The 18510-nt window shown below is 36.9% G+C and overlaps 1 protein-coding gene across 5 annotated transcripts in view; it reads left to right on the top strand.

The window, feature by feature from the left end:
* The window catches only part of GSTCD (glutathione S-transferase C-terminal domain containing), a 125258-nt gene extending 107057 nt beyond the window's left edge, over window positions 1–18201 (top strand). For all 5 annotated transcript variants that reach the window (XM_038581984.1, XM_038581985.1, XM_038581983.1 and 2 more), the window contains 4 exons: window positions 7368–7501; window positions 9393–9423; window positions 12409–12478; window positions 15678–18201. In XM_038581984.1, the coding sequence (XP_038437912.1) occupies window positions 7368–7501; window positions 9393–9423; window positions 12409–12478; window positions 15678–15814 (372 nt within the window). In that variant the 3' untranslated portion in view covers window positions 15815–18201. The remainder of the gene's footprint in view (window positions 1–7367; window positions 7502–9392; window positions 9424–12408; window positions 12479–15677) is intronic.
* The last annotated feature ends 309 nt before the right edge of the window (window positions 18202–18510 follow it).

Raw genomic sequence — 18510 nt, 5'->3', positions numbered from 1 at the left:
CTTTTAGCATTATTTGGATTTTCAAGCCAATTATCTATATATAATATAATTGCATGAAAGTTTTTAAAGGGTTTGGGGGAGAGAACATGAGTGCATAGTTGGCACCACGCCTACTTCCGTCTAAGATATTTGGTTAAGAATCCTTTGAGAAGCAAAGGTTCAGAGCCTAATTGGCTGGGCAAATTTAGAGATCATCCAGTTCAACCTTTTCATTTCACAGAGCAGTTGAGGCCACCTGTATCTGCAGAGAGGCATATCAAGTTAGTGTGAGAGCCGAGCCTGGAGTCCAGTCAGTGCCCTTCTGTTTGCTTCTTACATCTCAGAAAGGAGCAAATAAGAACACAGAGAACTAGAACAAAGTTTGGTATCAGGCAGTAGGAGTTCAAATCTTGGCTTCATCACTTGTGATGTTAGACCAGGTCTTGCTGGCTAGGGACTTTGGACATGTGATTCCAAATGGAGACAATAAGAGCTACTTAATATATTAAGACAATAATTAAATGATTAAAACAAAAAAAAATCAATGTAGATTTTGACATCTAGCAGATACTGAATACATGCTAGTTCCCTATGGTGTTGTAATTTCAGAAGATAGTAGGACCAATGAAATGAATAAAAAGAGAGGGGATATATTTGTAAAGAGTAGGTATCTAGGATGGAGGCCCCAAACTGTCTGAGTTAGGGTCCTTGATTTGCTGTGTGACCTGCAACAAGTTACTTACCCTCTCTGGGCCTCAATTTCCTTATCCTAAAATAGTACCTACTTAGATAGTTGCACACTGCTGTTCACAGCAGCAATATTCCCAATAGCCAAGAGGTGAAAGCAACTCAAGTGTCCATGGACAGATAAACAACATATGATGTATGTATATATTATTTAGCCTTTAAAAAGAAAGAAATCGGGCAGCCCGGATGGCTCAGCGGTTAAGCGCCACCTTTAGCCCAGGGCGTGATCCCGGATCTCCCGGATGGAGTCCCATGTCAGACTCCCTGCATGGAGCCTGCTTCTCCCTCTGCCTGTGTCTCTGCCTCTGTGTGTGTGTGTGTGTGTGTGTGTGTGTGTGTGTGATGAATAAATAAACTTTAAAAATCTTTAAAAAAAAATAAATAAAAAGAAAAAGAAATCTTGTCATGAACCTTGAGGTTTCTAAGTAAAATAAGCCAGTTGCAAAAAAAGACATACTGTGAGATTCCTCTTATATGAGGTATCTAAGGTAGTCAGTCACCTGCATAAAAACAGAAAGCAGAGGGGCAACTGGGTGGCTCAGTCAGTTAAACATCTGCCTTCAACTCAGGTCATGATCCCAGGGTCTTGGAATCGAGCCCTACATCAGGCTCCCTCCTCAGCAGGAGCCAGCTTCTCCCTCTCCCACTCCTGTTCCTTCTGCTTGTGCTTTCTCTGTCAAATAAATAAATAAAACCTTTTAAGGGCAGCCCCAGTGGCTCAGTGGTTTAGCGCTCCTTTCGGCCCAGGGCGGGATCCTGGAGACCTGGGATCAGGGTCTCGCATCGGGCTCCCTGCATGGAGCCTGCTTCTCCCTCTGCCTCTCTCTGTCTCTCATGAATAAATAAAAATTAAAAAAAAAAACTTTTAAAAAACAAAAACAAAACAAAACCAGAAAGCAGAATGGTGGTTTCAACCTATATGATTCCCAAATTGAGTTGATTAATGTATTAAATACTTTGGATTCAGTTATTACTGTCAACAGCATACAAAAGGAATCATAGTTTGGACCTTTGCATTCTTAGCCACTACCATAATATTAGTATATACACAATGTCCAGTGATTGTTGAATGAATAAATGAATCCTACAATTTCTAGAACTCTAAGTAGTACTTATAGGCCTTTCATGATTAATAAAAAATAATAGTAGATTACTCAACAAAACCACCTTCATGTTGCTGTAGAAGCTCTCTACACCAGTTGTCTCATGATTTTTACAGTGTATTTCTTTTAATAAAGGTTGAAATAAGACATAAAAATTGAAATGGCTAATGTGAATCTTAAGGCTTAAAATTTATAGGTTTTCATCTGCTTTAGTTTTCTACTTCTCTTGTTAAAAAAGAAACGACCACAAATTTGGCAGTTTAAAATAACACAAATTTATTATCTCACAGTTCTATATACATCAGAAATCCAGATGGGCTTGACTAGTTTCTCTGGTTCAGGTGTCATTAGATAAAAGTCAGCTGTTGGCTTGATTTGGCTCTTATCTAAAAGCTCTGAGGGAGAATCCACTTCCAGGATTATTCAGGTTCTTGGTAGAATTTAATTCTATGCACTGTAGGATTAAGGTTGCAATGCCCTGGCTGGCTCAGCCAGGATTCAGCCTTTAGAGCTATCCATAAAAGCCAGCAATGGTGGTTCATGTCATTCTCATGCCTCAAATCTGACTTTCCCATGTGTCTCATCTCACTTGCTTCCTGTCTGAGAAAGTTCTCTACTTTTAAGGCCTTATGTGATTCAATTGAGCCCACCCATGTAAATGCAGAATGATCTTGGTATTGTAAGGTTCTTAATCTTAGTTACAGCTGAAAAAAGTCCTTTTTGCAATGTTACAGGTTTCAGGTATAAGCATGTAGACTCATTCCTCCTATTACACCATCCCTGTCTCTTTTTCCTCTGAAGTTTGTTTATATGAATCATGTCATTTTTTTAAAGATTTTATTTATTTATTCATGACAGACACAGAGAGAGAGAGAGAGAGAGGGAGAGGCAGAGACATAGGCAGAGGGAGAAGCAGGCTCCATGCAGGGAGCCCGACGTGGGACTTGATCTGTGGTCTCCAGGATCACACCCCAGGCTGAAGGGGGCGCTAAACTGCTGGGCCATCGAGGCTGCCCTGAATCATGTCATTTTTTCTTTAGAGTTTCCTACAATTTGGATTTTGCTGATCATACCCCCCTGGTGTTGTTTCACATATTAACCTGTTCCCAATATTGCTTGGAAATTGGTAGTTAGATTTAGATTGTAGAGACATAATCAGATCAGGTTGACTTTGGGGTAAAATTTCATCATAGGCAGTGTTGTGTTCTATCAGTAGGCATTTATGTCTGGTTGTCTCCGGTGCAGTGTTGGCAGCATTTGTGATCATTGACCTTAATTTTATTTACTTTGGCAAGGATTGCAAAATGATGATATTCTAATTTTATCATTCCATCTTCCCTTAACTTTCCTTTATTAACCATTTGGTTATGCTGAGGTACAGTTCACATAGGAAAGGCTGGATTAAACTTGATTCTTTCCCTGGGTTTTCTGGTTTTCAAAGTGAGTTGGTCATCTACTGAAAGTGACCAGTTGTTTTTTTGTATGATTATTGACCCATCAATTTAATGTTTGAAATACCTCAACCCATTGCACTTATTATTCTTACTAATGCTCAGTATTCCCAAGTTTATTCAGCGAGAACCTCTTGGGGTTGGCTCCTGAGTCCTGTTGATAGGATTTTAATAGTATTTCACAATGTCTGTGCTTTCAGTATAACATGATATTCCAGCTCATCTTATGCATTTCTTGCCTGGCAGCAGCTATTTCTACATAAAGCTCTAAATTCTTTTAAAGGAAAATGGCTATTTGGATTACTGCCATTTAGGTACTGGAGATAGTCATTGCTACTTGTTTGGTCTTTGTTTCCAGGCTTTGTTGTGGTCTGAGCAAGACCAAAAAAATTTTTTTTTAAATCACTGTGGTACACACTGACACTTCCAATTTAAATTCAGGACTATGGGATTTTAATTTAGCCTCACTTAGCTATCTCATATCTCTTTCTTCTTTCTCCTATGCTTAAAAAAAAAAAAAAATCTGCTTCCTAATGGCACCTAGCATATTTCTTACTTGCTTTTTCTCACAATATATACATTTGAGTCCTAAAACAAAAATACAACCACTAACCATGATTACTGAAAATAGTTTGAGAATTTTTTAACAGTATTTTTCATTTTTTTTAAGATTTTATTTATCCATTCATGAGAGACACAGAGAGAGAGAGGGAGAGAGAGAGAGAGAGCGAGAGAGGCAGAGACACAGGCAGAGGGAGAAGCAGCCTCCATACAGGGAGCCCGACATGGGACTCGAATCCCGGGACATGGGACTCGATCCCGGGTCTCCAGGATCACACCCTGGGCCAAAGGCAGGCGCTAAACCACCGAGCCACCCAGGGATCCCCTATTTTTCATTTAATAATGTCTACCATGGCCTTGTAGAGAAATATTCCTCATTCTTTTTCAGAGCTACAGAATAAGCCACCAGTCCTCTGTCAATGGAAAATTGGCTTGTTTCCATTTTGTTGTTATTTCAAATATTGCCTCAATGAAGAAATCTTTTTTTTTGTTTTGTTTTGGCCAGTGTATCCCTTGAACAGATCTTTAGAAGTGAGATCACAAATTACTCATGTAATTTTGCTGGATATGCTAAATTTTTCCACCATAGGGTTGTGACATTTTTTATATTCCCACTACCAATGTATGACATTGTCTGTTTCCCCACACCCTGGCCCATAGAATGTCATCAAATTGTAGAATTTTTGCCACTTTAATAGGTGATGAGTAGTATCTTAATGTACTTTAAATACTTATTTCTCTTATTTTGAGCAATATTGAACAACTTTGGTTTAAACCATATTTATATATTTTTGTTCCTGAATTATCAAAATCTCTTGTACACTTTACTATCAGATTATTACACTTTTCTTTATTTTCAGAAACTTTCTATATGTTAGGGATATTAATCCTTTGTTTATGCTATAAGTTGTCAATTTTTTTCTTTGTCATTTGTCTTTTACATACTTTTTTTTGTTTTTTTTTGCCATTAATTTTTTTTTCATTTTTACTTTGTCAAATTTATTAATCCTACCCCTTATCATATGTAGAATTTCAGACATAGTTCAGTATTGCCACTCCCCTAGGTTGTAGAGGAATTCACTCATGGTTGTTGTTATTGTTTTGCATTTTAAATCTCTAATCCATTTGAAATGCACTATGTGTGGTGAGAGGAAAGGATCTAATTTTATTTTTCAAGAGCTATCAGGTTAACCCAACATCACTTATTAAAAAGCCCATCTTTGGGGCTCCTGGCTGGCTCGGTTGGGAGAGCACATAACTCTTGATCTCAGGGTTGTTAAGTTTGAGCCCCACATTGGGTATAGAGATTACCTAAAAATAAAACCTTTAAAAAAATAAATTAAAAGTCCATCTTTTTCCCAGGGATCTAAAGTGCCACCTTTGTTTTATACTAAACATTCATATTCAAATTGTTCCATCCATCTATATCTCTCTTCATTTTTTAGCCTGTTATTTCTGACCTGCATTTGAGAAAAAATGGAAATTAGGAGCATATGAAGTAATAAAACCTTTTAGGACAAAAATCCATTGTGCAAATAGTTTTTAGATTTAGTTGTTTTGTTTAAATGAGGGAAATAAACTCTTTTGTATGTAACAAAGAGAATGTGAACGTAAGTAAAGAGAGATTTTTAAGAGTGAATTGTCTAAACTTTTCTTTAAGAGCCTTAAAAGAGTTTTGCAAAGCAGCCTGATGTAATTAATTAATGTATGGGTTCAGGCTCTGGGATCAGGATCCTGCCCCTCAGGAGCTGCTTTGTTGTGGGCATGTTCTTAATTTCTCTGAGCCTTAGTTTCCTTACTTCTAAAATGGAGATAATAAAAATCTTTTCAGGGCTGTTGTGAGCATAGAAAAATCTGCATGCCTTTACCCAGCATAGTGCCCCCACACAAAGGGTACTCAAGGAGTGCTGGTTCTCTTTTCTTTCCCTCCAGGGGAAAATGCTTCTATAACTTTTATGGTGAGGTTTTCTCCAGCTACTCATGAAAATAAGAACTAGCCTGATTTTTACTCTGCAAAGCTGATTAAATAAAAGGAGCAGATGAGAAATTAAAATTCTTTACTCCCAATTATCAAGTAGTGGCTGCCTTCACCGGATGGCAGCCTTCCCAGGCTCAGTTTTCAGAATGAAACAGGAAAAGTGGATTGGCAACAACCACAGGGATTGTTGACTTCTAAACTGATGTAAGCCTGGAAGGAGGGAAGATTCAGAAGAACGGTTGAGAACAGAGATCTGGCTATCCTCTTCTCAATATGACATTGCTTTTGGTTTTCCAGTTCAAGAGGGGACTCTAGCTTATGATACATCCAGAAATTTCCAGAAAATCTCCTCTTCATTCTGAAAGCCCCCTTCCTACCCTGAAGTTGTCAGAGATCTGAGGACTTTTCTGACAAAATGCTTTATTTTTTAAGATCCCCATGTCAGGGGATCCCTGGGTGGTGCAGTGGTTTGGCGCCTGCATTTGGCCCAGGGCGCGATCCTGGAGACCCAGGATCGAATCCCACATCGGGCTCCCGGTGCATGGAGCCTGCTTCTTCCTCTGCCTATGTCTCTGCCTCTCTCTCTCTCTGTGTGTGACTATAATAAATAAATAAATAAATAAATAAATAAATAAATAAATAAATAAATAATAAATAAATGATCCCCATGTCAGATTTTCTTTCATAGGATCTTGTTTTGCTTTATTTAGCTAATAATTTTCATAATTGTCTAGATTGGACACAATATAGATATAGTTAAGGAATTTGTTTTAAACATTTTAAGATCACTTTTAGAGGTTTTTTAATGAAAAACTGAAGCCCTAATCAGATTCCAATTCATAATTTTATTCCTTCCTTTATAAATAAACCCATTGAAAGTAGTTCATGCAATTTATCAATGTTATGAACTGTTACATGAATATTAAAAGGAGCTCCATAAATATGATTGATCAGTTTTCATACAACATTGATCAGATTATGTTCATACAGCATTTGAAAGAAAATTTTCAAATACATATTTATTTAATTTTTGCAACAGCGTGCTGTTATATGTATTATTAACCACAGCTTGTAGTTGAGCAGACTGAGGCCTAAAGAAGTTAAATTTTAAATGGCCCCAGATCTCATAGGCAACTACAATGTGAGAGTAGAAATTCAGATTTCAATCTATTGTTCTTGCTGCAATGCTACAATGGAACTAAATTCATAATCAGCAAAAACACTAGTTTAGACTTGCATACATATTAAATTTTCCATATTTAACATCTTGTCAGATTTTCCATTGAATGAATCTTATGCTTCATTTGCAATGTTCCATTTGTAATCTTTCAACCTTGCTTAGTTTTCTTAATTAATGTGAATAGCTAACTAGTTCTTTGGTATGTCCAAATGAGAACTATTTAAACTATTATGGAATAATATTCTGGTAACTTGAAACCTCCAGAGGATCAGTCTTCACAAAAAAGTTAACAACAACAACAAAAAAGGACAGAAGTAGCACTGTTAATAATAAAGAACTTAGTGCTGATGTCTGGTTTTGTTTTCCAGGTGGCATTGCATGCTTGTGGAGTGGCAACAGACATGGTGATTGAGCACTGCATCAAAACACGGGCTTCCTTTGTCACATGCCCTTGCTGTTACGGTTTCATTCAGAACACCTCAAAGTTTAATTTTCCCAAAAGGTGAAATTTAGTGTTCTACCTAGGGCACCAACGTGGGGAATATAACTAAAGCGGGAAAACCATTTGATACAAAGTTGCAATGAGATTTTGGTTTTGAACTCAACTTCCTCTTTCCAGAGAGTCAGGTACTGTTTATAAGTTATATAAGGAAGAGAGGATCTCCTCTATGGATGCTTTTTGATTTTTCTCTCTGACTCAGCTCCTGAAATTTAGAAGCAAGTCCATCTGAGAGTGAGCCGACTAGAAATCTGATAGTTTTAGCCCTTCTCATCACCTATGAGAGGCAGTAGGTGTAGTGGTTATGGTTAAGTGCTTAGGTCCTGGAAGTCTTCCGCCTAGGTGCAGATAGGCTCCTCAGACTTTTATATGTTGTTTCACATTAGGTAATTTACTTCAGCTCTTTTTGCTTACATTTTTTCATCTACAAAATGCAGGTTATAATAGTAACTACCTCAAGGTTTTTGTGAGAATTGAATGATATATATGTAAAGCACTTAGAAGCAGCATGGAGTAAGCAGCCAATAAAATGTGAGCTGTTGCCAGGTACAGTGGTATTTATATATACTGCCCATGGGTGGTGAGTAATCTGCAAACTGGACAACCACTTTTACAATCCTTTTTATCCCACCTATGAGAGGGAGACATTTTAATTTTCAACATTTCAGCTTAACCTACTGGAGGGCTATTATCTTGGTGTTGATGACATTTCACCCTCCGAGTCATAGTTATTGAGAATCATGCTGATCATTTTAATTATAGGATAGATTAAATATGTTTTGAAAATTCTATAATGTGTCAAAAAAAAAAGGCTTTTCATCATTTGCATTGTTACTTTTAAGAAATCTTAGTAAATTTCCATCTGAATTTATCCTTCAAGGCTTCTGAGTAAGGTAATAAAATACAAACAATAGCCTTCTTTTTCTTTGATTTTTCTTTTTTCCTTGTTTTGTTCTTTACCACAGTTTGCAACTAGTTGAGAGAAAACCAAAGGAACTTTGGAAAAGCAAAAAATAAAATAGAACTTCAGGTTTATTCAATAGCTGAAATTTCACTCTGTTCTGAATCTATACAGATAAAATGTATATTTTACCACCCAGCAAGAAATCTATAAGTCTAGCACTAGAAAGGTTCTTAAGAATATTAATTTGAGTTACTCAGCCTGTGGCTTTACTTAATTGATTTTAAAGTCTTACTTTAGTGTATGTGACCATTTTCAGGTCCCTGTAGATTTATTGCTATTTTTCTCCTTCTGTCATTGGAAGACTACTCCCAGGCCATTATCCCTCTGCACTAATCACACCAGACCACTAGGGATGGCCCCTTTCCCGAAAGCCACCGAATTCATCAAACTAACCTGTCCTAGCTTGTTCATCCTGCCTTGCCATTTCTTCCTATGGAACCCATAATAATGACTTGCCCACATTTTATCCCACTCCCTCTGCCTCCTAACCAGCCCTGGTGCTGTGTGTGCCATGTGGCCCCATGTGACATAGCATGACCTCTATCTCTCCAATGGCAAACATCTGATGTGATTGCCTCACCGTACCTGAATAGTAGTAAAACCTACATTTTAAAACACCTGGATCTGTGTGCACCCATGTGGGGAAAAGGAAAAAATATCTCTAACAGTGTAAATAATCTTTGAAAAATTCTTGAAAATTAATAGCATATTGATAGTATGCTTTGAGCTTTTTATAAAGACATTTCAGACTGTCATAGTTTTTAGTTTAAGACAGCATTATATACTCCTCAGATAAAACACTTAGTTTTTTTTATAGTTTCTTCTATATTTCCATGCAGAAATATAGGCTATTCTGCTCCTAATCTTTGACATCTCTACTCCAAATCTTTGGCATTTAAGATAATGATTCTTTTTTCTTTTCTATTTCAGTGAACAATTCAAGAAAACTTTATCATACAAGGTAACCTTAAAAAGTTCTAGATGTCTTGCTAATATACTTTTTATTCCTTCTTCCCCTCCCCAATTTCTATTGGGATATATAATCTATAGTTATCTTGGAATTACACATCATCATGTAATATGGGGAGTGAGTTTGTGGGGGTTTTTTGTTTTGTAAATCAAGATTAAAGTCCAAATAGGCAGCAAAATTTGTGAAGGGTCTGAGAGTTTACCCCGCAAGCCAACATGCTAGCCTGCCACAGTTTCATGGATGCCGGCAGATGGGAGACTTCCGAGTCGGAGTCATGGCAGTAGGAGTAGCCAGACTGTCATCATTTTCGTTGTGACATCCTGAGACCCAATTCCCACAGGGCAGCAAAAAAGAGCCATGTAACACCTATATACACAGTGAACTGTATTACAGGAGAGGGAAACTGAATTTAGGAAGCCCAAATGTTTTAAGATTTAATCTTTAAGCAAGCATCTCTGGCCTTTGCTCCAGAGGGAGACAGTATGTATTTGCCAAAGTTCCTCACTATATAAACATCTTTGAGAAAACAATCTAAAACACAAGCAAATTTTTTGGTCAAAGGTCAGATAGTAAATATTTTAGGTTTTGTCAGCTACTTAAAAATCTCTCACCTACCCTACTTTGTTCTTACCATTGTTGGGCTTTTGTTGGTGGTTTACAATCCTTTAAAAATGTGAAGAATGTTTTTAACTTGAGAGCCATGTAAAGAGAAGTCATAGGCTGGATTTGGCCTGTAGGCCATAGTTTGCCAACCCCTGGTCTGGGACAAAAGCAGCACTTCTACTCATAAGACATGAAGAAACCAAGGGACCCACAGAGAACTGTTTCTCAATGGTCATGAGAACATTGCATAGTTTTGAGGTGCCAATCTGAGCAAAATACTTTCCAGCTTTCTGAATATCCCCACTAATTGGTCAATAACATGACACAATGCAATCTAAAAAATGGTAACGATATTTGCCAGAAATATATGTATAATCCCACTAAAACTTGATAAATTAGTTTAGATTCTTAGTTCACTTCTTGCAGAGACTCACTAAAAATACATAGTCTCATTTTACATGACAGCTCCCACCTTTCAAGATTTTTCCCTTCTCCATCCAACAGTCAAGTTAGTGGGGGACAGTGACCTCAAAATGTTCATTTCCACCACCTTGGCACATATATCTCCTTCACCTCTACTCTATAACCTTTAAACAGGTACCTCCAACTTTATCTCCCAACCACCACCCCCTTCCCACCCTCACCCTGCTCCGAGCATACACAGATACCTATGGAGGGAAGACTGTTGATGCTTTCATCCAGAACCAGACTTTCCTGGTCTTTGACTAACAGATTTTAAGTTTGTATGTCTGCCCCTTCGTTGATGCCAGTTCATGGCTGCCAAACACAAGTTACTCATTGAACCTTTTTATTAGTATCCTATCTACTGGCCACTAAATTTTATAGTGAGCATTACAGTGTTGCTGTTTTTTTCATGCATAAAAGCTGAGAGAGGGGTAACCTTTCAAAAAGAACTAACATCACACAGTCACTTCAATTACCTTAAAAAAATGAAGGCCTCGGGCAGCCCGGGTGGCTCAGCAGTTTAGTGCGGCCTTTAGCCCAGGGCCTGATCCAGAGACCTGGGATCGAGTCCCACATCAGGCTCCCTGCATGGAGCCTGCTTCTCCCCTGCCTGTGTCTCTGCCTCTCTCTCTCTCTCTCTCTCTCTCTCTCTCTCTGTGTGTGTGTGTGTGTGTGTGTCTCATGAATAAATAAATAAAATCTTTAGAAAAAAAATGAAGGCCTCAAATTGAATGTACAAAAGACTAAGGTGAAAAATGAGGAATCGGAGTTCAACCTTTTGGCTGAGCTGTCAGGTGAGATCACTTACACACTTGGACACTGCAGCTGTTCTGAATGAACAGCTGTCATGGGAGCATTGCAGTATCTCCACTCTGCCGATCATTCACCTTTGGTGGCTTGAGGATCTCAGAGTGCCGTGCAGACTCATCAGCTCTCTGGCCCTATAAAGCCTTGTTCTTCTTGCATGAAAACAGTCTTTCCTAAAATTGTTAAGCAGAACAATAATTTTCCTCCCACTTCCTCAGGTCATTATTAAGGTTCCCCTTAAAGCAGACGTAGATACACTTCAGCAGCCCCTTGGAGTAAGAGAAGAGTGAGTGAGCTGGCTTCCTCTCCTCTCAAGGGACAAAGAAGAGTTCAGAAAAGCATAGGAGTAGCCAGCACTATACTGCTCGGTATCCCAGAGGACTACCGAAGCCACAAATAATGGTGATCTTCTACAGTTCTTCCTCTTCCTCTGGTGGTAGAAAGAAAAGCCACTTAGACTGTCTTCTTAGAGCCATGTTCCTGAGATTCAAACTTTTTTAAGGAAAAATATAAGTGAATTTTGGGTCTTTTAGTTTAACACATGGTACCAAATCACAAACTGTAACCATATTTTTACTAAAAGCAACTGACAAAATGGCCCTAAGAATTTTCCTGGCATCTGTTCTTAAGAACTGCATCGAAAAAAAAAAAAAAAAAAAAAGAACTGCATGAAGAGAACTGAGCACCTGGGTAGCTCAGTGGTTGAATGTCTGCCTTTGGTTCAGGGCATGATCCCGGGGTTCTGGGATCAAGTCCCGCATCAGGCTCCCCAAAGGGAGCCTTCTTCTCCCAATGCCTGTGTCTCTGCCTCTCTCTCTCTGTATCTCTCATAAATGAATGAATGAATGAATGAATGAATGAATGAATGAAAATAAAGAATAGTCTATTTGAAGAGGAAGAGTTATTGAGGGTACCACTTTCTGAAAACTTGTTTCTTTCAGAAGTATTATTTGTGCATTACATTATTCAATTAAACAATGTTGAACTCCAGGAAAATGAGGTTGTTTTATAATTTTTACAATTTTGAAGCAGAATATTAAAATAGAAAAAAATAAAAAATAAAAAAATAAAAGACCCACATTCTATTGCTTTTTCTTTTAGGAACACATGATTCTGTGCAGATTTGCGGATCAGACAGCTGTCCAGCTTCCACCCCAACGAAGACTCATAGGTATGTGTTTTCACAGAGCAGCTGGTGAGTAGATTATGTACAATATGTCTCGGAATGAATGAACTGGCTCTATATGGGGAAAACTGGTCATTTATCAACAAGAAACTTAAGTTTGTTTTTCCCAGAAAAGACAATCCATTTTGAAAAGGGCTTTGTAGGTATGAGTATTTTATCCCATTTTTGTTAACATTAATACTTTTAAATTCATTTTCAGTATTTGTACATTGAGTAGAATTATGTGAAATCTCTTTCTTACTGTTATGAACAAACTGAAGGATCTACCAAAAGCCACAGAAAAAATATAAAGATGGAAAAATCAACTATGCATGCCAAAGTTAATTTGTCAAAATATGTACATGCATTTTTTCTTGGAAAAAAAGTATACTTGTATATTATTAATCATAGACTAATTTATTCAACATCTGTAATAGTAAATATTACCTTAATTGGAAGGTCTGCAATAGCATTTTATGTTTAAGTAATGAATTTATCCAACGACTTTGCTTTAGAAAAAGAAACTACATTTAGAAGGACAATAGCAGCTAACAGTTACTGCACCTTTAGGCACTAAGCTAAATCCTCTTACCCATTATCTCAGTAAATTCTAATGAAAATACTAATGGGGTATGTATTATTACTTAGGACTGGGACAAAAGCTTGTCCAGGATCTTTCACCCAGTAAATGATGGAGCCACACTATGTACCCCTATTAGGCCAGACATGAGGCTCTTACCCACTTTGGCAATGCCTCCCAGTGATGGAGTCACATCACTGGAAGGCTAGGTTCCAAAATTAGGGTTTGAGAAGATTGAATGGAGTAAAAAATAATCTTAAAAATTATTGAGAAAAGCCCCACATTGGAGGCCATCATAGTATATTGGAAAACAGATTGCCATTTCTTTGGCTGAGCACCAGATATGATAATTAGCTCACATCCAGGGATTGTGTTGTATGAGGGGTAGTTATCTTCAAACTCTGAAGTCAAAGTCAGCATAGCAAGATACCTACAGAAAGACCTTTGAGACCTGAGGCTGAAGAATGAAGTGATTTCCTTCCATTTCTCACACTCTGGAGCATAAACATATGGAAAAACTCTTCCTCTCTCCAGAATGCAGCCTCTCTCTTTTTCACTCTTTTTTTTTTTTTTTTTAAGATTTCATTCATTTATTCATGAGACACACAGAGATAGAGAGGCAGAGATACAGACAGAGGAAGAAGCAGGCTTCCTGCAAGGGGCCCGATGTGGGGTTTGATCCCAGGACCCTGGGATCATGACCTGAGCCAAAGGCAGATGCTCAACCACTGAACCACATAAGTGTGGCTCCCACTCTTTTTCTCTTTCTCCTCCCTTCTCCATTCCTAACACTTTGAGCTAGTTGAGTGCACATGTGAATGTTCAGGGAATGCTAGAAAGGAAGTCACTGGAGTTGAAGAGGAGGAGCCTTTGGCATGATCACTGGCACAAGGGGAAAGAAAGTCACATTCAGAGTTATAGACTCCTTCACATGTCAACATCTGTACTCTGCATGTGCCATACTTTTGTTCTGTGAACATTTTAGGCATCTGCGGCCCCAAAAGGTAGACTACCAACAACTGAATTTCAGTTGTAAAGACACTTCTTTAACATGTGAAAACAGATTCCTTTACGTAATAGAAAAGGAAAAATTAACTGGACTGGGATCAAAGCCAAGGGTAAATGAGCTGCAGTGTAAACCTAGGGTGGGTACTGAAGGAATGCAGGGCATCTTTTCTGACAGAGAATGTTTCATTTTAAACTGAAGAGTAGATGGGGGTTGGGGAGCCTTTACAGATATCTTAAAAGATGAATAGTATTTTAAGGGAAAAAAGGTATGTCCACCTCACAACTGTTGATGAAGGGGGGGGCAGATTTCACCTAAATCGAATTTAAGATGTTTCTTTTTATATCATCTCTAATACTGTTCATCCTTTTTGGCATAGGAGCTTTTAAGGAAAAAGTATAAAATAAACATTTTAAATCTGAATGTCTCATTGCCAATTCTTACCTACTGATTTCACCTTCCACAGTTTTTCTGTGAGCATTCTGCCTTCCACAGAAGAGCTTCTCTGGGAACTTCTCTGGGTGGCTCAGTGGTTGAGCCTTTGGCCCAGGGCCTGATCCTGGGGTCCTGGGATGAGTCCCACATCAAGCTCCCCGCATGGAACCTCCTTCTCCCTCTGCCTATTTCCACCTTTCTCTGTGTCTCTCATGAATAAATAAAATCTTAAAAAAAAAAAGAAGACGAAGAACTCTGTTTCAGTTATCTGGCTTCCCTTCTGCAGCTGTTCAATTTTAGCGGTTTCTGTAGACAAATAAATTACTTAAAAATAATGTTTAGTCATTATTATAATTAGGAGGGAAAATGGAATGAAGTTCGGCATAGCCTTTTGGAGGATGAAATTTGTATATTGAATTTAAAGAAATTGAATGTATAAGAGTAAACCATAGCTTGGAATATATTCAACCCCAAATCATTTTTATTTCCAGAGCTACCTTTAGCATAAAAATTTGCATTTGCCAAAGGAACACAAATTAGCTGCTTTGCTTGCCAGTCAGGTTTTCTCTTTTGTTTTCCAAAGATTACAAAGAAAATTGAATGCCACTGTTTTATAGGGGTGCAAATTGATTATATTATATGCAGTATTACACATCCATCTGAAATAACCAATGTACAGTTAAAATTTTTCTCAAATATTTTCCATTTCTCATTTTTCTTTGTCCTGAAAATTCCAGGTTCAGATGTAGTCTTTCAGATATCTCTTTGTTAGCACCATACTTTAAATATTATTAAAGATAGATGTTATTTTTCTCACAATATTATAGGTAATTCATAGGGAATACAAACGCAAGGTCTTTGAATGTATTTTTAACCAAAGTGGGAAGTCTGTAGTCTATTTGAGATTTATTTATAAATACATTTTAAAAAGTTAGCATTCTCAAAAAAGAAAGTTAACACTCTTTAAATTATTAGCAGAAACAAATCAGTGAAATGTCATGTGTAATTGTCTTTTGTCCATATTGATCAAGAATTAAGGTGACAGAGACTAAACAGATCTTGGGGGCAAACAGCAGTCTTCGTATACTTGTAGCTTTTTGTCACTGTGTAGAACACCTTAGACAAATGGAAATTGTACTGTTTCTTGTAGGGTGTCTCATGGTACCATTGTACTGTAATTTCAGGAAAACAGTGCATGTGCCTCGTGGATCTGGATAGAGCAAGAGCTGCAGAAGAACATGGTTACTCCGTTCAAGTAATATCCATGGAGCCAGAGAGCTGCTCTCCCAAAAATAACATGATTGTGGGAGTCCCCATTTAGAAGGAGATACTCACATTTGATGTTCGGCCATCCGTCTTCATGATGAAAGCCCAGTGGCATCTAGGAAGTTCTTGGCATAACTAGAAAACAGCATTAGCCATCTTGAACTTATTGTGCTCAGGAAGGAAAGCAGCAGGAAAATCACGAAAAAAAAAAAAGGCTGCCTGCAAAGCATCACAAATGCTCTTGTAATGTCTGATTAAAGGGCCGCTGGCTTTCATAGTGAGAATCCCCTGAAGTCTCAGCTGCTGACAGAATAATCCTCACCAGTGGAGGTTCCATCACTGGAATAACAATTTTCTTCTCAGTTCACAGCATTTCTGATCTTGCCAATTTGATGTTCAATTCAAAACGATGAATTGGAGCCTTTGTCATCATTGCAGCCTTTACAATCACTTAGGCATTCAAATGGAGACCAAAACTAGATTCAGTGGGGTTGGTTGGTTGGTTGTATTTTTAACAATTGTACTTTTTCTATAATTTTTAAAAATATCCAGTCAGGCAATTACAGTATGGTTAAATTTTTAAGCCAGGTTGAGTTAGACTTCCATTTCATTTCATATATTTCTTTAAATATGTTTCCTGTAAATTACCAAATGAGATCATCCCTGGTTCAAACACTTTATATGAAGAACATTAAAATAACTGCAGGAAATTTCCTGTTAGGGGGGCATGTAATTTGGACATAACTTCTAACTAATCAGTAAATACATTAATTAATTCCAGTTTATGAATAATTATTGAGGATCCTTTATTTTCAAGACCCTGGGCTAGATTCTTCTAAGGATAGAAGGATGAGTTGCAAGAGACATGGTGCCTTGCCTATGGAATAATCATACAAAAGAAAAATTAATGAATTTAGTTCTATATGTCATAATATAATATATGGCCATGGAATTTGTTTTCCAGATATCAGTAATATATTTTAGTTACATTATTTTGGTAAAACCAATTGAATGTAGATTGGAAGTAGGAGGAGTACAGAGTTTGTAAGCTTATTTGACTATTTCTCCCTTCTCACATTTCTCCTCATTCCACCAGCCAAAGTTTTTAAAGACATGTGACATGTCCTTTCTTACATGCTGCTACTTATTTAACTTGTACATGTCCTAGGTTATTCCATTTGAGATAAGATTTATTTCATTGATTTTGATGTTTTCAACCCCTGTAAGATACATATCATGAGGAAAAAGGAGTTTAATAAACAACTCTTTCATCATAGTGGGTTAAAATGTAGGAATAATTTATTCAGGGGAGAGGGCGTTGAATTCTTGTTTCCTGAGATAAAATTTAAGAAAAGAATTAAACATCAGCCCTCAGTATTTGTCATTTTTACTATAGATGTACCATACTCTTTTATCCTGGACTTTCTTTTTTAAATGGAGGTATAATTTACAGACAGTAAAATAACAGGCTTTAACTGTTGAGTTTGAGAAGTTTTGAAAAGTGTGTATACTCATGCAACTGCCACCAGAAAAGAGATATAGAATACTTCCACCAGCACAGAAAGTTCCCTCATGTCCCTTTCTAATTAACTTCACCTACGCCAAAGGCAGAAATCTCTGATTTTTATCACCCTCCATTTTTTCTGCCTATTTTAGTCCTTCATATACATGAAGTCATTTAGTATGTAGTCTTTTGTGTCTGGCTTCTTATGCTCAACATAGTATTTTTTGAGAAATATCCATATTGTTACATGTATCAGTAGTTTCTTCTTATTAAGTAACATTCTACTATATAAATTTATCAAAATGTATTTATTCATTCTCCAATTGGTATTTATTTAGATTATTTCCATTGTGTAGATATTACAAATAAGACCTATAAATATTCTTGTCCAAGTCTTTCTGTGGACATACGTTTTCATTTCTCTTTGGTAAATACCTAGTAGTAGAATTTCTGGCTTGCTGAATAAATGAATGTCAATTACCAAACAATTTCCAAAGTGGTATACCATTTTATATTCCCACCAGCAATGTATAAAAATTCTAGTTCTTCACTCCACCCTCACAACATTTGATACTGTCAGTCTTTTTTATTTTAACCATTCTGGTGGACACTAAATGGTACCTCCCAGGGGCTTTAATTTTCATTTTTCAGATGACTAGTGATATTAAGCATCATTTGTAAAGTGAACGTTTAAGTCTTTTACTCATTTTTAAAATTAGGTTTTTTGTAGTTTTTTTAATTGTTGGTTTATAAGAGTTCTTTATATATTCTGGTTAAGAGTTCTTTGTCAGATATATGTATTAAGAATATTTTTCCCAGTCTGTGGCTTAACCTACTCACTTTTATAATGAATGTTTTAATTTTTAGGAAGCCTAATTTTCTGTTTTTGCTGGCCAATATTTTCTGTATCCTCTATAATAAAATTTTATCCACCCTGAGGTTATGAAGATTTTTCCTATTTTCCTATAGAAACTTTATGGTTTTAGCTTTTTACATTTAAGTCTATAATCCATCTTAAATCAATAATTCACATAGAGTAGGTAACTTTTGAAGAATATGCATTTATTTTGGCACCATTTATTTAAAACCTTTTTCTCTTCCTATTGAATTGACTTGGCACCTCACTTGAAAATTAATTGATGAAAAAAAAAGAAAATTAATTGATGTATATGTAAGTCTATAAGGTCTCTAACATTAATTTGTTTGATTACTGTAGGTTTATAGTGTCTTGAAATTAGGTGATCTTC

The sequence above is a fragment of the Canis lupus genome, chromosome 32 (assembly GCF_011100685.1).
Source record: "Canis lupus familiaris isolate Mischka breed German Shepherd chromosome 32, alternate assembly UU_Cfam_GSD_1.0, whole genome shotgun sequence".
Classification (NCBI taxonomy): domain Eukaryota; kingdom Metazoa; phylum Chordata; class Mammalia; order Carnivora; family Canidae; genus Canis; species Canis lupus.
The sequence above is the reverse complement of the archived record's forward strand: the minus strand, read 5'-3'. Positions and strand labels throughout refer to the sequence as shown.